General features: G+C 34.5%; 1 protein-coding gene and 1 long non-coding RNA gene across 3 annotated transcripts in view; one reads left to right on the top strand and one right to left on the bottom strand.

Moving 5' to 3' along the window:
• Positions 1–20756, bottom strand: part of CWC27 (CWC27 spliceosome associated cyclophilin) — a 249840-nt gene that overhangs the window by 132639 nt on the left and 96445 nt on the right. The window contains exon 11 of the mRNA XM_019013693.4: positions 247–350. Within this exon, the coding sequence (XP_018869238.1) occupies positions 247–350 (104 nt within the window). The remainder of the gene's footprint in view (positions 1–246; positions 351–20756) is intronic.
• LOC129528135 (uncharacterized) overlaps positions 1710–20756 on the top strand; it is a 51586-nt gene continuing 32539 nt past the window's right edge. Inside the window, exons 1-2 of one of the 2 annotated variants that reach the window (XR_008673363.2) lie at positions 1710–1839; positions 16737–16888. This is a non-coding gene — a long non-coding RNA (uncharacterized lncRNA). Of the gene's footprint in view, positions 1840–2415; positions 2483–16736; positions 16889–20756 lie in introns of those variants that run through there. The other variant, XR_008673364.1, reaches the window with a different exon arrangement.

Genomic DNA, 20756 nt, shown 5'->3' on the forward strand with positions numbered 1-20756 from the left:
ACTGTTCAAAGAAAGTATTAAACACACACACATACACACACACACACACACACACACACACACACACACACACACACACACACACACACACACACCCTAACTCAAGAGGGAGGGAAAGAAAGAGGGAAGAAAAAATGAGAAGGAAAGGAGAAGGGAAGGATGAATACGGGAGAGGGCAGGGAGGAGCTAAGAAAACAGAGAAGGAGGAGTATCAAGTGAAAAAATAAGCGTGATAAATGCCCTTACCTTCACTTCTTTTTTCTGCTTGTTTTGCTGCATTTTCTACTTTTTTTTGTTTTGCTGCTAAGAGTTCCCGTTTTAATTGTCTTGCTTCTTTTCTGAGCTCTTCACTATAAAGCAAAAAGAGTTATATAAGTATATAATATATTGAGAGTAAAAGTTGTTTAGCAAAAACAGAATCATTGGTATACTACATCTAAGAAAAATAAAGTGAATAATGTAATTCATTCATTTTGTTTCTGTGTATGTATACTTGTGCCATAGAAATACACTTAAAGGATTTTAAGAGTTCTAATTTTTTCATAATAACAATATGAATTACTATAAAATATACCCCCTATCAAATATGTGATAAATGACCCATTATCTTCCTAACTCACTAACAAATTTAACATTCTAGTTTCAGCTTAATAATTTATGGAGATAATGGATCAAAACAAAATTTTTAATATAAATATTACTCCTTAAGCATGGACATACACAAAAAATTTGGCTTCAAAAATGTTTGAATTCCTGAACTGGTACCAGTGACTACCATTTATTAAGTAATTATTACACGGTAGGTGTCATGCTACAAACTTTTAACTCATTTGATTTTTAAACCCAAGTTTTTAACTCATTTAATACTACAGTTTGGCATATAATTTCCTTTTAATTTCCTGGTAGTTAAATCTACCAGGGTGAGGTCTGATGATTAATATAATCATGTGTTAAAGACAAACTTAGAAGTAAATGTTGACTTCACTACAAAGCACTAGCTAAGTGACTTGCTTCTCCATGCCAGTTTTAGGGCCGGAGATTCAAATTCATGCCTTGCAAAGAATTATTAACTACTCATTATCATAAACCCTTAGGGTTACTTGTAACTAGTCAAGACTGTGCATATATTATCTATGAAAGTCAAGTACCCATGGTATTTTCAACAAAATCTAGAGTGAATCATGGAAATTCAAAGGCTATAAACCCAAGCAGGCACTCCACTCTGAAAATGTTTATCAAAGATATTCAAGCCAAGGTTTAGTGGAATCTGAAGTCTAGATAATTACATGTGTGATTGAACCTTTAGTGCTTCTTTCCTTATCCCAAATCCTATACCTTTTTACCACTGCCAGGTATTAGTTACCAAACTGCTGGGTCTTACGATGTGCGTAACTCCGTTCTTTTTATCTTTTTTTCCACACCAGACACACACAGCCACATTTTGCATCTACTTGGCCTCCAAGATCCTGAATTCTGAAAGTTCCCTCAGTGATCAAAATCCACTACCTTTTTAACTTTTTCAGCCTTTCATTTCTACTAAGCTTGCACGTATTCCCATAATAATGAAAGCCAATTCCTTAACTGTAGTTCATGGTCCATCAGCCCCATTCTAGCCCTAATTGGCTATCTATCCAAACTGGATGCTATGACCAGTCATTTCACTGATGACCTCATCAGCACTCATAAGTTCCTTGTTTGTCCTCTGGATACATCATAATCACCTGGAAGAACTTGCTAGCAACATGTTGGGGGAGACAAACCTCCAGGGAATATAATAACTTTAGATGTGGAATGTTGCCTGGAAATTTGCCCTTGTAACAAGATCCCCAGGTGATTCCAGTATGTACTCAGGTTTGGGATCCAATGCTCTAGGATCTTATTATAGAAATTATCTTCTCTCTTTTACAATTTCAAACACTCCCACCTCACTGATCCTTTTATTCAGCAAACAAACATGCTCAAATTTCTCTGGACTTGGCTCAAATCAAGTGATTATTATCTTCACAAATGGACTTCATTCTTGAAAGAATAGTTTACCTATACAGTCTGCTTTATTAACCTCTAACTTCTTAATCTCTTGCAATCTATCCCTCTTACAGTCTACTGAAACTGCTTCTATATCAGCCAAATTCAATGGCCTTTTCTCATTCCTCCTCTTCCTTTTTGGCCTCTATCATTCAATGATGTTAATTATTCCTTCCTTCTCCTTTCTTCTTAGAATTCTATCCCAGTCAGGCTTATATACCATTTTAGCATTTTGAATCTCCAATTCTTCTCCTGGTTACTCTTTTTCTTCCCATATTATAATTGTTGACATTTTTCTCATCTCTATACTTTGTACACTGGTATTTTAATCTAATCTCATAACATCAACTATCACTCCTATATAGGTTATTTCCAAATGTAGATGTTTTGCCTTAATGGTCCTGCATTTGTAACTATCTTCTACAAATTTCTGCGTAGATTAACTCAGAAATTTAAGGTAAGACATATACGGATATGGTATGGCTGTATCCCCACCCAAATCTCATTTTGAATTGTAGTTCCCATAATCCCCATGTGTTGTGGGAGGGACCTGATGGAAAGTGATTGGATCATGGTGGCAGTTTCTCCCATGCTATTCTCATGATAGTGAGTGAGTTCTCATGAGATCTGATGGTTTTATAAGCATTTGGTATTTCCACTGCTGGCACTCATTCTCTCTCCTGCCATCCTGTGAAGAGATGTCTTCCACCATGATTGCAAGTTTCCTGAGGCCTCCCCAGTCATGCAGAACTGTGAGTCAATTAAACCTCTTTTCTTTATAAATTACCCCAGTCTTGGGTATGTCTTTATTAGCAGCATGAGAACAGACTAATACACATACAATTTTAAGTTTCCTAGTAGACAGATTTAAAAACTAAAAGGAGCCAGGTGTGGTGGCTCACGCCTGTAATCCCAGCACTTTGGAAGGCCGAGGCAGGCGGATCACGAGGTCAGGAGATCGAGACCATCCTGGCTAACATGGTGAAACTCCGTCTCTACTAAAAAAAATACAAAACATTGGCCAGGCGGGGTGGTGGGCACCTGTAGTCCCAGCTATTCGGGAGGCTGAGGCAGGAGAATGGTGCAAACCCGAGAGGCGGAGCCTGCAGTGAGCCAAGATTGCGCCACTGCACTCTAGCCTGGGTGACAGAGCGAGACTCCATCTCAAAAAAAAAAAAAAAAACAACTAAAAGGAAACATTAATTTTTACATACTTAATATATCCAAAATATTACCAATTTAACATAAAACCAATATACAGAATATTAATATGATATTCAACACTCTCTTTTGTACTAAGTCTTCAAAATACAGTGTGCATTTTACACTTATAGCAAATCTCAATTGAGACTAGCCTTATTTCAAGGACTCAACTCTAGAGAAACAGCAGGCTGGACATCTCAACATAATTACAAATTCTTTATGTCCAAACCTGAAACCCTCTCCTTCTTGCCCAAATTTGTTCCTTCTCCTGAAGTCTCTATTTGATCATGGAACCATAATCTTTTGAATGACCAGACTTTAAATTTCCCTTGGACTCTTCTCCCTTTCCTTTCATTGAATCAGTGTTGAAGTACACCATTTTCTAATCTCTCTCACATATAACAGCTCCTCTTGACTTTAACCATCAATGCCTAGTTTAGGCTGTCATTATGTGTTCTCAGGTAAGTACAATTATTTCCTATTTCTTAAAGCTATATGAACACAACTGTAGATATCCCATATTTACTTGGCATGACATAAAAATGGAACTGGGTAGCCGCTGCACAGGGAACAGCAAACACATCTTCCATTTACTCCATCAAACATTCCTATCTTTTTATTATGCTACTTTGTATAGCTTTCAATTTGGTAAGTAATTCAGTCATTTAGATGATGTTTTCTGAACACTAAGGTCTTTGAGGTAGAGATTATTTTGAGAGTTGAAGAGGAAATGGTGCATCTCTAGGGTAGACAAACTAGTTATGAGAATAATTTGAAGTACACAAAGAATGAGGCAAAGAAAGTATAGACTGTTTACGATACTATTGTAGAGGGAGTAGAACATAGCTATTGTAAGACTTAACTTTGGATTCAGAAAGTATTGATTTAAAAGCCAACTCTATCACTTATTAGCCAGGTGACCTGAGAATAGTTAGTTAACTTCTCTGAGACTCAGTTTATTCAACTATAAATTAGGGGTAAGGTATGTAAAATATTGAGCACACAAGACATGTTCAACAAACAGTAGCTATTATGATTTAGGTCATCTATTTAAAATAGCACCACTGTTAAGAGCTGTCTGTCATATGGGCATAGTTCTTTATTATTTATTATAAATGAATGTTATTTCTACTATATACAGCAAACAACTCTGTTCATCATTTTAAGAGGGCAATGAATGCATAATGCTTGCTTCTAAAAATCTATCCTTAAATAGTCAAAGATTTAGACACACTATTAATGTAGTCATATCATATACAAACTGAGCAATGATGAATAAAAACTCAAAAATGACAAGGTGAGACAGAGAAGGGTAGGTCTATACAGATTATTAAAAATTGCTTCATTATGCTAAATGTTTCAAGTGATTGAAGATTTACAATGTTGTCAAAATCTTTGAGACCATTCAAGCAACACCATTTGTTAGTACTGTGGAATCCATAACTCTTGAAACGAAGTGCAAGTTTTTAAACCAATTTTTAGATCACAGTCTAAATTTAGGATTCCCAATCTTACATTCTCTGGAATATCATCCTATCCACTGGCATCAGAATATATTTAAATATGTTCAAATGAGAATTAAAATTGTAAGCTTGGAGTATATGTCACCATATACTGCCAAACTATGGGCTTACTTTAGAGTCCAGAAAGCATTGTCTTGGCCTCCTCAAAGCCTAGTCTCTGCTTAAATGGTAAAAAAAAAAAAAAAAAAAAAAAAAAAAAAAAAATGGCTTTTATAAACTGTTACTAACTCTAAGCCACTTATTGTTTTCCTCACAGTTATATTTCATTTGAATTTTAATATGCTTTGTATGACATCAGCATTTATCCACCAGATATTTCTGTATTGAATATATTTTTTATCTAGTAAATCTGCAATAAGTTACTCCCTAATGGAAAAAAGAATTTCTTAAAAAAAAAACCCAATAAAATATCAGCAGCCTAGAAATTAGAGTAGCTTTATACATTTAGTATTGGCAAAGAAATTACTAATTCATTTAGCAATTTTTGGAGCACTTAATATTTATATGGTAACATTCTGGGTACTGGCACAGAAATCAAGATTATTAAGGAAGGGAACCTCACTTTGCTAGGTTCTGTAAATCAGTTACCTCCTCTATCCCTCAATAATCTTTTTAATGAGCTGTGATATAGGCATTTTATAGGTAAAAAGGCTGACGTTTATGAAGATCAAATAAACACCTTTTTAGAAGTCACATAGTGAGTAAGTGACAGAGCTAGAAATTAAAAATGGGACTATCTGAACTCCAGGTCTATGCTCTTTCCATGTTGTTTCATGGACACCTTGAGAAAATGTTCAAGGAGCCTAAATTCCAAGGAGGGATATAAGCCATGTACATCAATAATAAAAATAGTACATAATAAAAAGCAGCAACTTCCATGACAAATAAATGATTGAAGCATTTTGAAATTCAGTGAAGGAAAGAGTACTGCAGGACAAATAAGAGATGGCCTCACAGAGGAAGCATGCGAACTGCGATGTGAAAGATAAGTGATAAGTAGGAATTAGCTATTTACAGACAGAATGAAGACGCATCCAAGCAGTGTGTCTAAATCAAGAAAGAGAGATGGAAAAACAGGGTACATGCTAAAACATGAAGATATTTGGCTATTGTATAAAATAATTTAAAGTGGGGCAAGGTAACTAGTAATGAAAGATAGAGCTGAGAAAAGGATCTGGGGTAAAGTATAAATGCCAAGCATTTGTGAGTAAAGTGACAATATTTTCCCTCAATTTTTTCACACCTTTGGCCTTTCCATTTTTTTTTTTGCAACCGATTTCTCAACTGTTCTTAGTGTCTTCATTTAACCCACTATCCACCCATTTTAACACCTGACTTGTAATCCACACACTCCTTAAATGGCTCTCTCAAAAGTAACTTATGACCCCCTAATCACAATTTCAGTGCTTCTGGTTAGATTGTAACTTAGACCTTGAAAAGAATCCAACTTTGTTGAACATCTTACCCCACTTTGCCTCTCTGCTATTTCAGAAATAGTGTCATGAGTGTCTGAGGACACTTAGGATCTTATCCTACCTCTTTGATATTCTTTCTCTGCTTCCACTGGTTCTACTTTTCTACCTTCTGCTCCTCAAAATTAGATGCTTCTCAACCTTCTTTTCTTCTCTATAAATTTCATCCACACTGAGGACTGCAATTCTCTCTGTCTTAATGCACCCAACATATAAAATCAAGATTATTAGCCTATGCTTTTACCTATTTCCACTTTCAAAATTAAATTGACATTTCTAACTGCCAGATGAAAAATTCCACTAGACATACCACAAATGCATCAAATTTACCATTTTAAAAGTGAGATTGATAATGTTAGCTCCTCAACGAACACCAACTAATTCCTCTCTTTTCTATTTCTGATAAAGCTACCACAATGCTGGTTGTCAAGCCCACCTTCTAGTTATCACTCACTTACTTACTACATCTTTCCTTTTTCCTTTATAAAGTCTTTTCCTTTCTATGGTCAGTGACAGCAATCTAGTTTGGGCCATCAGGCCTTCACTTGGTTAACAGTCTCCTACTTGGTCTACGTGCCTCTGGTCTGACCTTTCTTCCATTCATTTTATAACACATACCCCAAATCCTACAGTTCTACTCCCCTGATCTTCATAGCTCCTTAAATCCTATTGAATTATGCACTAATTTCTTTCTTAAGTAATTAAGTCTCTCTCATGACCTAACTTCAAACTACTTTTTTTCAACTTTATCCCCCACATATCCTCTACAGTTACTCTAAATTTCAGTCAAAACATACTAGTCATAATTACCATGGCAAACTTTGAGATTCAGTACACATACTCCTTTGTTCATGCCATTTCCACTACTTAAAATGGTGTTTTCCCCCTATTTCTGTCTACTAAAATCTTCCTCATCTTTTAAGCCTTCATAGAAAAAGTGGCACTTGAGTATAGCTTTGGAAAATTGTCAACATCATTGATCCTCAGTTTTCTCATCTATACATTGTGTCTATATTCAACATACATAATATGCAAAACTGATGCAAAGATTTAGGATTAATATGAGTAGGCGCACTAACAGGTGCTTTTTTTTTTTTTTTTTAATCTGTAACCCAGGACAGTGCTGACTACCTGGTGCTTAGAAGGCATTTATTTTTATATTCAAAATATACTACAACCAACTCATGACAGTTAAATTACATTAGCAATTTAAAGAATTAAAACTGTGAAAATTAATGATAAAATGACACTAATTATTAATGCTAAAGATATCTACTCTAATGCCAGTGATGAGTTGTTTTCTTCATTTAAAACTAATGTCAACTTATAGCATTCCAAATGATTAGACAAAGTATTTGGGTGGGGGTCTTGGGAAGAAATGTGTTTACCAAAAGACCTAGACTAAACAGCATTATTTGGCCATGAAAAGGCAATTAATTCTCCTTCTTTGCCTCAGTTTCATCATCACAGAAAAATAGTTTAAGTAAGGCAAAAAATAATGTTTCTAAAATGCATAATCAAAATTATAAGTGTAAAAAGTTATACCACGCAGATCATTTTAATTCCTTTTGATTTGGCATTTTAAAGCGCATTTTGAATTAAAATTATTTCCTTGGTTTTCATTCACATCACTAAGGAAGCAGCGAGATGCTGAGTGTTGACATCTTCATCCTAGACACAAAAAAGCTGAAGTATAGATATGGCAAGAGATTTTTCAAAATTATCCAAGTAAATAATAGAATTATCAACATGACACTGACATCTTAATTCTTCATGCAGTTTTCACTTAACCTGCTAACCACCTACTAAGTCAAAAGTACTTTTAGACTCATACCTTACCTTTAAACTGAATATTTTATTTATTTACAATTTTTATTGATTTCTAATATGTGTACATTTTTATGGGCTACATGTGGTATTTTGCTACAGCTATAGAATACGTAATGGTAAAGTCAGGATATTAAGGGTATCTATCACCTCAAGCACTTAACATTTCTGTGTTGTGTAAATTTCAAGTCCTCCCTTCTAGCTGTTTTGAAATATACAATCCATTATTGTTAACTATGTCAACCTACTCTGCTATTGAGCATGGAGCTTATTCTTTCTATTCAACTGTTTATACTCATTACCCAATCTCTCTTCATCCCCGCCAACACACAAACCCAGATGCCTCTGGTATCTATCATTCTGCATTCTACCTCCATGAGATCAAGGTTTTCAGCTCCTACATATGACTGAGAATATACGATATTTGTCTTTCTATGCTTGGCTTATTTCACTTAACACAGTGACCTCTTGTTCCTTCCACGTTGCTGCAAATGATAGGATTTCATCCTTTTATGGCTAAGTAATATTCCATTGTGTACGTACACCACAGTTTATTTTTCCACTCATCCAGTGATGGACTCTAAGGTCGACTCCACATCTTGGCTATTGTGAATAGTGCTGCAATAAACATGGGGGTATAGGTATCCCTTTGATATAACAATTTCCTTTTCTTTAAATAATATCCAGTAGAGGGATTTAAGCTGAATATCTTCTATACAACAGGAGATACTATAAATAAATAACTACATAAGAAAGTTTTTATTACTACAATGTCAACATATTTACAATTTTTATAAGATCATTCGTTATTACTTGATTGAAGTAGTTTTTTAAAATCCTGCAATTATTTTTTAACTGTGCAGCTTTTGAACATGAGATTGAGGATTTAAAATGGAAATGTCAAGTATCTTGCATAACTGTCAGTCTAGTTTTTATTTTTTCCCAGATGCTTTTTTCATTTTCTCCAGTTTCTAGGAATGTGCCTTAGGAAAACTTTTAGTTATATCTATTATTTTTTCTTGTGTCACAAGAAATATTATTTTAATATAAGGGTGATGAAGTCAAGCACTGATCTTCTCTAATATTCACATTTAAAAAATTGATGAAGATTATCAAGACCTGAGTGACATGCTGTTGGAGAGATCTTAAATCTACATAAATGGAATATGTGTTAGTTTCTTATATATGACGGTAAATGAACTTGCTTAGAGGCCTTGTTAAATAAGCTGATGGCTAAACACATGCCCATTACAGACTATTGTTTCTTGGACCACGGATGTAGCACTTGCAGTTAGTTTAAGCCTGCTATTTCCCAACATCTGATAAGAATTCATAACACATGGAAATGATTGAAAACCAAACAGTATACCCTTCATGGTCTTTAGCCTGCTGCTTTAATCACAAAGATATCCAATCTGTTTGTAGTGAAACAACAGCTTGGCTGTTGATAAAATCATAAAATAGCTGTAATAAAAGCCCATCATATGTATTAAAATTATAGATGTTTCATACAATTTTTAGACTTACAGTATCATCAGCTGTAGCAGAGATGTAGGTTTACCATATTTCAAAAAGTGCCAAAATGTACTGTAGTTTACGCACACATTTGGAAAATGTATACTTATATCATGCAAATATCTAACAAAAGTTAGTCAATAAAAGTCCACTCTGTGTTCGAAGCTCTGTTCTACCTATTACTAGCAGTACGGCATTGGACAACTAAGTTAACCAATGTAAGCCTCAGTTCACTCACCTAGAAATGAAAAGAATAGTAAGGTTGTTGTAAGAAAGAACTAAGATTCTATGGAAATTATTTAGCATACTTAGCATAGTACTTGGCCCAAGATAGTACTAAACAGAAATTTGCTTCTCTTATTATTATTGCTTTCACCTCCACCACTACCACTATTCCTATTCTTGCTATTTACAGAATCTATTAATGACAAAATGAGATCTCAGTCTAACAAAAGAGATTAAAAAGGAAAGTTTTTCCATTGTTTCCATGGAGATACAGATTTCAAAAGCACAGTGATTAGTTTTTGTGTTTGGGGCACTGCTTAGATTAAATATATGCTATGCAAGTGAGAAATGTAACAGTTTTAAAAAACTAAAAATTACAAAATTCCCATATCCTAACTCTGGTCACTAAATGCTTCAAAGTGAATTGCTTATTTTCTTTCATTATAACCTAGCTGAAAAGGTAAGGAATAAGCAAGTCAACAAAGAAATGCATACATACTTAGAAATTCTATGAGGGAGGCTAACAGAGAACCTACCTTATTTTAGTCTAAATGATCCTGAAAGGTATCTATCAAAAGATAACATTTAATCTGAGAGCTAATGTTCTATGTGCCCTTTATAATCTGCTACACCATTACTTACGAATAAAAAGACTATATCCATATCTTTAAATATATTGCAATTTAGAAAGAAAAGGAGAAGTCTAAACACACTTGTATATAGCCTTTAAACTTACAATCTTACTCCTTCCATATGAAAGATCATATGTATTTTTAATGAAAAGATTAGAAGTCTAATGTAGATGACCCCTAATCTTTGTAAGATCTCTTTCAAATCTTAGAAAATTTTATTCTTTTTTTCAAAACACACTAAACAGTGTATCTTAAACAAAATCATAAAGTGCCAACAATATCAGTAGGTGATATTGCTATTCTGTCTAAGCACCAAGTAAAAATCTCAGAATCAAATATGTTATTTCATAACAAAAACTTGGCTTAGCCAAGATTTCACAGAAGTGGAGTACATTTGCTGTGGCACAAACCCAGTCTTTAGCCAAATGTCTATTTCACAATCCAACTTTACAAATGATATTAATTGAACATGAAAAACAAATTTGACTTCCATTTCTAGTAAGGCAGTATACTAGATAACCTGAAAACTCTCTTGCGACTCAACACATAGAAGTGCTGAATAGAGTACATTTTTTAAAACACCTTTAAATACATATGTTTAGCTCACTAGAAATCAAGGGCAATATCCAGGGTTTGGAAAATGAGGAGGGGGACTGAAAACCAGAGCAAAAAGCATTGGAACTGATAGTTGAACACTCTGAGTTACTGGTCTCAGGAGCCTAGAAATAGAGATTTTAACAATCACAGGCATGGTGGTGCGTGTCTGTAACTCCAGCTACTGAGGAGGCTGAGGCAGAAGAATCGCTTCAACTTGGGAGGTGAAGGTTGCAATGAACCAGGATTGTGCCACTGCACTCCATCCTGGGTGACAGGGCAAGACTGTCTAAAAAACAAACAAACAAAAGCATCGGCTGGGCGCGGTGGCTCATGCCTGTAATCCCAGCACTTTGGGAGGCTGAGGCAGGAGGATCACGAGGTCAGGAGTTCGAGACCAGCCTGTCCAACATGGTGAAGCCCTATCTCTACTAAAAATACAAAAATTAGCCAGGCATGGTGGCACATGCCTGTAATCCCAGCCACTCAGGAGGCTGAGGCAGGAGGATAACTTGAACCCAGGAGGCAGAGGTTGCAGTGAGCTGAGATTGTGCCACTGCACTCCAGCCTGGGCAATAGAGCAAGACTCTGTCTCAAAAAAAAAAAAAAAGCATCAACAATAGACTAGATCAAGCAGAAGAAAGAATCTCAGAACTTGAATACAGATCTTTTGAAATAACCTGGTCAGACAAATATCAAGGAAAAAGAATTTTTAAATGAGCAAAGCCTTCATGACACTTGAGACACCATAAATTGACAAAACATGTGAATTATCACACATATTTACAGTCAACTGATTTTCAACAAAAGCACCAAGAACATACACTGGGACAAGAATACCCTCTTCCAGAAATAGTGCTGAGAAAACATGCAGAAGAATAAAACTAGACCCCTATCTCTAACCATATACAAAGATCACCTCAAGATGGATTAAAGACTTAAAGATAAGACCTAAAACTATAAAACTACTAAAAGAAAACATAGGGAAAACACCTCAGGACATTGGTTTAGGGCAAAGATTTTTACATCTAAGACCTCAAAAGCACAGAACTAAAACGAAAATAGACAAATGGGACTATATTAAACTAAAAAGCTTCTGCAAAGCAAAGGAAATAACAAGGTGAACAGACAACCTGTTGAATGGGAGAAAATATTTGCATACTACTCACCTGACAAGGAGCTAATATCCAGAAAATACAAAGAATTCAAACAACTCAACAATAAAAAAAAAACCAATAATCCTATTTGAAAATGGGCAAAGGATAGGAATAGACATTTCTTAAAAGAAGATATACACTACCTTAATTTAAGAGAGAAGGGTCTATTGCTATAATACTTTGAATTTTGGTTTAGAAAAGGAACTACTATTTATCACAGAGAAGTCCTATTTATATTTAATATTTTTATTAGAAGGAATGTTGTTTTGTTACTTAATTTATGTATTTAAAAAATTGAAATACTATTGTTCAATTTATTAATATACTATATTACATTAATAGACTTCCTTTAATTGATTGACCTTTACTGTCCTTGGAAAAAAGCTTCCTTTCTTTGGCTATTTTTAAAATAATGCTTCTAAGTGAACGAAACAAAACAAAACGAAAAGCTTATGCATTCCTTTTGTACACCTTCCGTGTTCACAGAATATTTTTAGGTGTGTTGTTGTTTTGGGTTTCTATTTCCTTTTCTTTCTGCTCTATTGCCTTAATTTTGTATACTGAGTAGGCATCATTTTCATGAAAAACTGAAGTCATTAGGAAAAATATTAATGAACCACATTTATCACAGTATCCAACACTGTGACTCAGTATGTTGTTGGTGCTAAATAAATATAGGCATACACTAAGGGAGAAAGAGTACAGAATACTAATCTGGGACCCATCAGAGGGAAATGTGGGGGTTTGGGAAGAGGAGAAATTTTGTTGTGAAGACAGACGTCTAAAATATAGCACACGAATAAAAATCACTGAGATAAGAGCATCAGATAGAATGATGTCGATCAGGATTTAAAGAGGATGAGGTCATTTTTGTGAAAGCCATACTTGGTAACAGATAAGCGTTATGTAAATTCTTTAAGATTTCCCATTTCCCATAGTGTTCTTGCCTTGTTAAATTTGCTTTACCGACATCAAAACACTTTCAACATTATGTAAAAAAATGAATATATGGACAAATGATTTAAATATAGTACATGGTATAGATTAAATAAGAAAAAAATGAGGTGGAAGTTTTTCTGGCATTCATCTAGACTTTCATCAGCATGTATCAAAATTATATAAAATGGCTTCTAGGATATCATAAAGCTTTACAAAGCGTTTCACAAATGAAGCTGCATATAAGTGATCCTCTTGAATTACTGAAGCTTTTCACGTTTAGGAACTTTTGGCCCTGCCTCTCTCATCCAGTGCAGGTACAGACATTGAAGTGCCTCCTTCCCATGCAAGCCCATTCCACCTGGGTCCTGAACCAGTTATGCATGAGAGATATATCATGAGCATCTATTCAAGAATAAGGCATAAAATGAGTCATTCTGTTTGAGTCATATCTATTCCTCCTAAATCACTCCTCTCTCTTCCACTTCCCTTCTCCTCATAACTCAAAATCATCCTTCAGATCTCAGCTTCCATGCCATGTTCTCTGCAAAGACTTTTCTGAACTCTCAATACTGATGCACAAGCTCCCTATATTTATCCTTACCTTAGGTCTATAATCAAGTATACCTAAATGTGGCCTTCCTGATAATAACAACACAGTATGATGTTGATGATGATATTATTGTTATGATGCATTTTTCAAATTCTAAATCCAGGCTCTTTCCTCACTGCATGGGTTGAAGTTTCCAAGTCTCCCAGGAAGTATTTTGCTTGCTTTTTCAAGACAGAAGAGCAATTAGATAAACAGTGCTTTTGTTCACCTGACCTTAAAATTTGCCTTTTCTTACTGCCTTGTCTAACTGATAGGCTTGGACTCTTTTGGTACAGATGCCTGCCTAAATCAAGTGTATCACATCTTTTTGGCCTTGGGGCTCTGTGATTTGCTTGCCTGGAAGTCCCTGCCCAAACTAGAGCAAGAACAATATTTTAAAGCTGAAATTTGATCTCATCACTTCAATGCTACAGTGACCCTTAATTCTCAAAGTCCAAACTCCTTAAGACTGCAAGGTTCTTCATGGTCTCAGCTCTGCTTCATTCTCCATCTTTATCTCTTGCCTCACTTTTTGCATGCATTCCCACATCCTAAAATCCTGTTAGTTCTCAGAATGTATAATATAATCTTTAACATCTATTCCTCATGACCTAAAACACTCCTCTCTCTTCCACTTCCCTTCTGCTCATAACTCATAGTCATCCTTCAGATCATAGCTTCCATGCCATGTTCTCCATAAAGACTTTACTGGACTCTCAATACTGATGCACAAGCTCCCTATATTATCCTTACCATCAAGCTTATCATATTGTATTTTAGCAGCCTGTTTATTTTCTTTGTAATCTCCAGTAGTCCAATAAAACTGTATTCATTTCACTTCTGCAACTCCAATAATTAGCACCAAATCTGACATAAAATCAGCATTCAATACTCAATAAATACATTAAACCAAACTAAATTGTTGGTAGTGCTAATCATTCTTTGAGATTGCCTAAAGCTGCAATTTTTTGTTATTATAATATCATGGGATTTTTTTAAAGGTATGAAAAAAAATTCAGTTCTCTCAAGCACTGGCAAAATGTATCATTGCTAAATGTGTGTACCCTTCCACTCAGCAATTCTATATATTTATCATAAGAATCCCAAAGTGCTCAAGCTCCTTGTCAAGCACAAAAGAAGAATGTAATGGGTGTTCATGACAACACTGTTTATAAATATAATAAAAGCAAATAATTATTCAGTTTATATAAAATTGTATGTTTGTGAATATATGTGTACATGCCACCAAACAAAAACAAAGATTTGCAAGGTGGTTTACCAAAATGAAAACAATGGCTAGCTCTGTAGAATGCAATATCACATGACTTAATGATTTAATAAACTATTAATTCTGGTTATAAAGAAAAATTTATTTCTGTTTAGAAAAAAAGAAGTTTCTTTTTTGAGGGGAATATTTCAAATAATTTTCCTTGAACAAATTTGGTAGACATTATGATTCATCATTCTTTCCGTGCTCATTTCTAAAATTAAAAGAAATCATCATTGTAAAGTTAAATTTAATCAAATAAAAATACTCCAGTGTTCAAGACACTTAATGGATCATGTATTTTTTTTTTTACCAATTTAAGAATCCACTTGTTAAAACATTTTGATTTCTACCATGATCTCATGCAAAATCTCAAATATTTTGGAGTGACTATATTACATTAAGAACAAAAAGTGTGACATATTTGAATGCTTATGCAACATTGATTTTTTATTTTTGCAGAATAAATTTTACCACAGGGTATATTTCAATTTGTACTAAGTAATACATCTATAACTACAATGACAGCATTGAGACTTTTAAAAAGGTTTCTTAATATTTCCATGGCAATTTTATTAACCATGATGAGGAATAAACTGGCTGTATGAATTTAATAAAACTGCAAGTCCAAATCACTCAAAAACATTTTGCTCAAATTTGATATCACCTCTCAAAATTAAACATTTTGGGAACTACACTGATATATGCTTCTGTTCTGGGAATGATTCAGCTCTTGCATATGGCCACTATGCCACTACAAGGGTGTTTTTGGAGAATTAATACCTTTTCACTCTCATTTTTTAGTTTTTCCCCATCCTAAGAGCCATGGGGGCAGGCGATAGGCAGAGGCAAGGAATCAGTAAGGAGAGAAAAGGGAAGTTTTTGTATTTTTCCAACTGTAACAAGAAAGCTCCTACTTTAAGGGGAAAAAAAAATCCCAAACTGAGTTTTCTTTCCTCTCTAGCCATCTAGACACATAAAACACATAATATGGTATAAAAGCTTTTTGGATACAATAGACACAAAGCCACAGCAGGGGTCATCATCTGTGTTTCTTGACTTTTGTAAAAACTCTCACCTATATTATAGTGGCTTAAAGATTTGCTCTACATGAATCTGCACATTCTCTGCCTCTGAAAACCTAATTGGCATTTAGCTGAAAATAAGCTTTATCCTCAGAGTCACTAGTGACTGGATGCAAGAGCTGACTCATTCCTAGGTCACTGATGTAGAAAAGGTCAGTTTTTCTTTTCCATAAGGCTTCATAGACTTAACCTCTCTGTGGGTTTCCTACTCTGTTACCACCTGGCAGACAAACAGGACCAGAAAACTTGCTTGAACTGTGCTAGACCAACCCTTCAAGAAAATAAGGACAAGATGTGAGCCAGGAAAAGCACTTTGGAAACTGCTTGCACCTAATAAAAACATATTTTTAATTTAGCTAATATGAAATCCAAAGTAGTTCAGCTCAAATAGAAAAGATGCTTTATTTATATTTATGTGGGTTCTTAACTTAGGTTTGATTCATGCTTCATGCATGAAAACTACCATTTTATAGAATAAGGTGAACAGCTGGCCTACATATACCTCTACTGTTCTTCATTAAACCAAAATGAGATACATGGCAAGTTTCAGTATTTGCCCTTAATTTTATGAATAAACCAAAATTTTCTTTTATGAAGTAAATTTATTAAAAATTATAATTGATAAAGTAATTAATTAGAATTTCACATGGCTTTCTTTTCCTCTATTCCAAAAATGTTCCAAGTCCTGTTCCAAGTATGTGTACATCCACATATACCTTCTCATTGAATCCTCACATCAAATTCGAAAGGGATGTTATGTTTACAAGTGGGAAATTGAAGAGAGGCAATGGTGCGGAAATTTGACAGAGGGAAGGGTATATGCAAAGACGACAAGGTAAGAAACAGCAAGGCAATGAGGCAACGCTTCAGCTTACGTGAAACATGCTATACGACAACTAGAACTACAAAAAGTAAACCTGAGGAAACAAAAATTGATATATTTCACACTCAATACAAAAAAAAGTTTTATTGGCTATATGAACTTGAAGACCACTTAAGAAAATAGGGTCAGGTTGAAAGCAGTTTCAATGGAATATAGTTTAAGCAGTAATTCCAAAACGTTAGCTGATATCAGAATCACCTGAAGGCTTGTTAAAACACAGATTGCTGGTCTTTACTCCCAGAGTTTCTGATTCTGTGGGTTTGGGGTGGGGCCTACACCTTGAGAAACAGAATGCTGCTTTGGGGACAACACTTTGAGAACCAATAGTACAAGAACAATGTTACGTATGTAAGTCTGAGACTTTATTAATATTTTCTTAGCTTTGAAAACAAACTTAGGAGATGAACAGAATTAGTTACTTTACATTTGATCAAACTTCAATATTTATCATTGGAAACACTAAAAACTTAAGAGGCGACTAGGAAATACTTAAGAAAGTTTTGCTTTCAGGTAAATTCAATAATAAACAAACTCAGGTATTTTCCAGGGGCCAGAGGAACACAGGTGCCCCTTTATAAGCTAAATGTTCTTTCATTGTTGCAGTTAGCATAGAGTTTTCAGAACGACTTTTCTTATATGTGGGTTAGATGGGGATGGTATGTTCTGGGTGAAGAATGTAGTCTTCTAGAATCTTGGCAATTTCTCGATGAATTTTCAATATATTGCTATTAGCTTTGTGGCTGATACTCCACTCTGATTTTACATTTATTCAGAATCTGTAGCACAATACTATTGTAGTTCAAAAGGAAATCTGGTATGTGATATGTCAGTATCTAAAGCTAATGTAAACAACAACAACAACAACAACAACAACCCCCCCAAACACAACAAAGACTGACAACAAATGGGTTCTGGATTTATCTCTTGAAGTTGTATTCCCCTTCTTCCTTTGAGGAGCCTTCCTAGCTCTGGGAAAAAAGATGTTAGTGTTAGAGACAAGCCCTAATGTTGTGAATTAAAAGTAACCTCCAACTCTTACTATGCTTAGGTACCCTAGGTGGGGTCTGCTATGTCTTTCAGTGGACTATGGCTCAGACTTCACACATGAGGTCAGGTCTTCTTAAAAAGTGCTGGAATATCATGGCTGATATTACTTTCTCATGTTCCAACAATTTGCAAGGCAATTCCTTATAACTCACAGGAGGCTTGTCCTAATGCCTAACAAGGCTTTCTTTGCCAGGACCTCTGACTTACTCTACAAACTTAGACTCACTGCAGTCTTACCGCATGGTTCAGATTCTGATTGGCTCCGTTATGCTAGTTGTTAGGAATAAGTTAACAATGAAGCACTGACAGCTTTATTAGGAGATCTCAACATCTACTTGAAGAGTGTGTCGATAAAATAGAAACTTATTCTTGTTAAAGTAAAAATTCACACTGTAATATCTATCATAAAACTTTATAATATATCAATATACAGTAAAACCAACAATAATATAATAATACCAAAAGCAAGCATCAGTTATATCCTCCTATTTCTAAGTCCTGCATGGGAAGATCATAAGCTTTGCAACCAGAATATGGGTTAAAGTCCTGGCTCAACACCGCACTAGCTGTGTGACATTGGAAAAATTTATACAAAACTTCCTGAGGTTGCTTTCTTGTATGTGAAAAGGAGGAATATCCACAATGGTGTTGGGAGTTTGAACAAATCTTGATTCTCTTTTCTTTTGAACATTCTTAAAACTAACCCAAATTGCTTCCCTTTTTGCTAGGAGCTGCTAAATTATATTTATCCATAATCCTCAGGTCTGTGAAATGTTTATACATATTCATGTAGAAAATGTCAAAGCAAAAGTGTCATACATTTTTCCTACATTCCTCCTCATACCTTGTAGTGAGTGATCAAAGGTGTGGGCTCTAATCTATAGAACACTTTATCCGATGAGAACAGAATATACACTCTTCTCAAATGCATATGAAACACTCTCAAGATTGACCATATTCTAACACATAAAATGAGCCTCAATATATTTAAAGCATTGAAATCATATGATGTTCTTCAACCACATGGAATGAAATTAGAAGTCAATAATAGAGAGAAATTTGGGAAATTCACAAATACGTGGAAATTAACAACATATTCCTAAACAACCAATGGATCAAAGAAGAACTCACAGGGAAATCAAGGTACTCTGAGTTGAATGAAATGACAGCCCAACATACTAAAACTTACAGGATGCAGCTAAAACATACTTAGAGGGAAATTTATACCTGTAAGTAAATGCCTATGTTAAAAAAGAAGAAGGATTTTAAATCAATAACATAACCTTCTACCCTAAGAAACTAGAGAAGTACAGTGTACTGCTTTGTCACGTCTTAAGCCTTAGGTAAAACATAAGTCATCAGTACAGTTATTCTTATAGCCTAGTACTTTTCTGGTATTTTTTTCCTGCTAGGTACTATATGCCATATTTAGAAAAGAATCAACCAGTGATCTCTCTTGTCAATTACCAATTGGGAACTGTACTTCTGGGAGTCCTACAAGTTAATGTGATGATTTGGGGAGAAAAATCACCAGCTTTGGTTTCTGAATCATACGTTCAAGTCATATCAGCAAAGTATGTGTACACATATAATCTAACTGGAGTCTCAGAGAGTGGGCAGGTCATGGGCTTATCATCTGCTTTATAGATATGAAAACCAAGCCTCTAATTAAAAAATCTCCTTGACAGACGGGGTCTCAAGTTCCAGTGACTTGTAAAATCTCTGTTATGTACATTTGTAATTATTTTAACTAAGGCTTTCTAATATGCTTTGGTTAAAATGACTTATTCTGAGTCCTAAACATTTTAAAACCAGATTCATTTTCTTGTAAGGCACAGCATATGACAGATGTGGCTGGAAGACTTCAAAATAAGCAGAGCCATTAAAAGATGATTCAAGATGTACTGTTATTTTAACATTAATATTTCAAGAAGATAATGTTTATATATATGACTAGACAGATTCATCACATCCTGAAAAATATGCCCAACGTGACTCTTCTTTGCTCATTTGTTGGCTGTTAGAGCCCAGAATAATTACCAGTAATACGTAGCTTTATGAATAAAACTTTAACATTATAAAGTAAAAAATTGAGAGATTTAGCCCTTAAACCAAAAATTAAACCATCTTTCCTCTAAAAATAAGGCAAATTTACTCTCAAGTTTATACCAATAACAAAATTAACCAATGATCCAATCATTTAAATTCCCCTATTTGACATCACCGTTTCCAATTACATCCATTCCCAAAGTCCTTCTTTATGTCATACCAATCTATATAAATTAGGCAAAATTATGTCAAATCCTATGCTATATCATGAATATCCTTTCTTTCCCTTTATATATTTATACCACAGAACACTTATAGGTGAATACTAACTAACTTCTACTATGGAACTTCAAAATAATTCTTCCAAAACTGAACACACAATTCTTAGAAAAAGACTGAGAAGTGGGCCATTTGGGCTCACTCCACTAGTTATTTGTGTGAGTTTGATGAAATCACAGTCTTTCTAAGGTTATTTATTCCCTGAATATTTAACAACCAAGGGCCACATCCTGTCTCACTGAAAATGTTAATGTAGTCTATTCAGCCAAACAAAGTAATACTTTTCTATGTTTGGTGTTACCCCAAGTTTTTTTTTTTTAATGCCCTTAGCATGTTGCACTGTATTTTGTACCAGATACACAGTTGATGCATAATAAATATTTGTGGAATAACTATTTCAAAAATAATCTTAAACATTTTTCTCTTTGATCAACATTTCAATTAT

This window comes from Gorilla gorilla, chromosome 19 (assembly GCF_029281585.2).
Source record: "Gorilla gorilla gorilla isolate KB3781 chromosome 19, NHGRI_mGorGor1-v2.1_pri, whole genome shotgun sequence".
NCBI classification, from domain to species: Eukaryota; Metazoa; Chordata; class Mammalia; order Primates; family Hominidae; genus Gorilla; species Gorilla gorilla.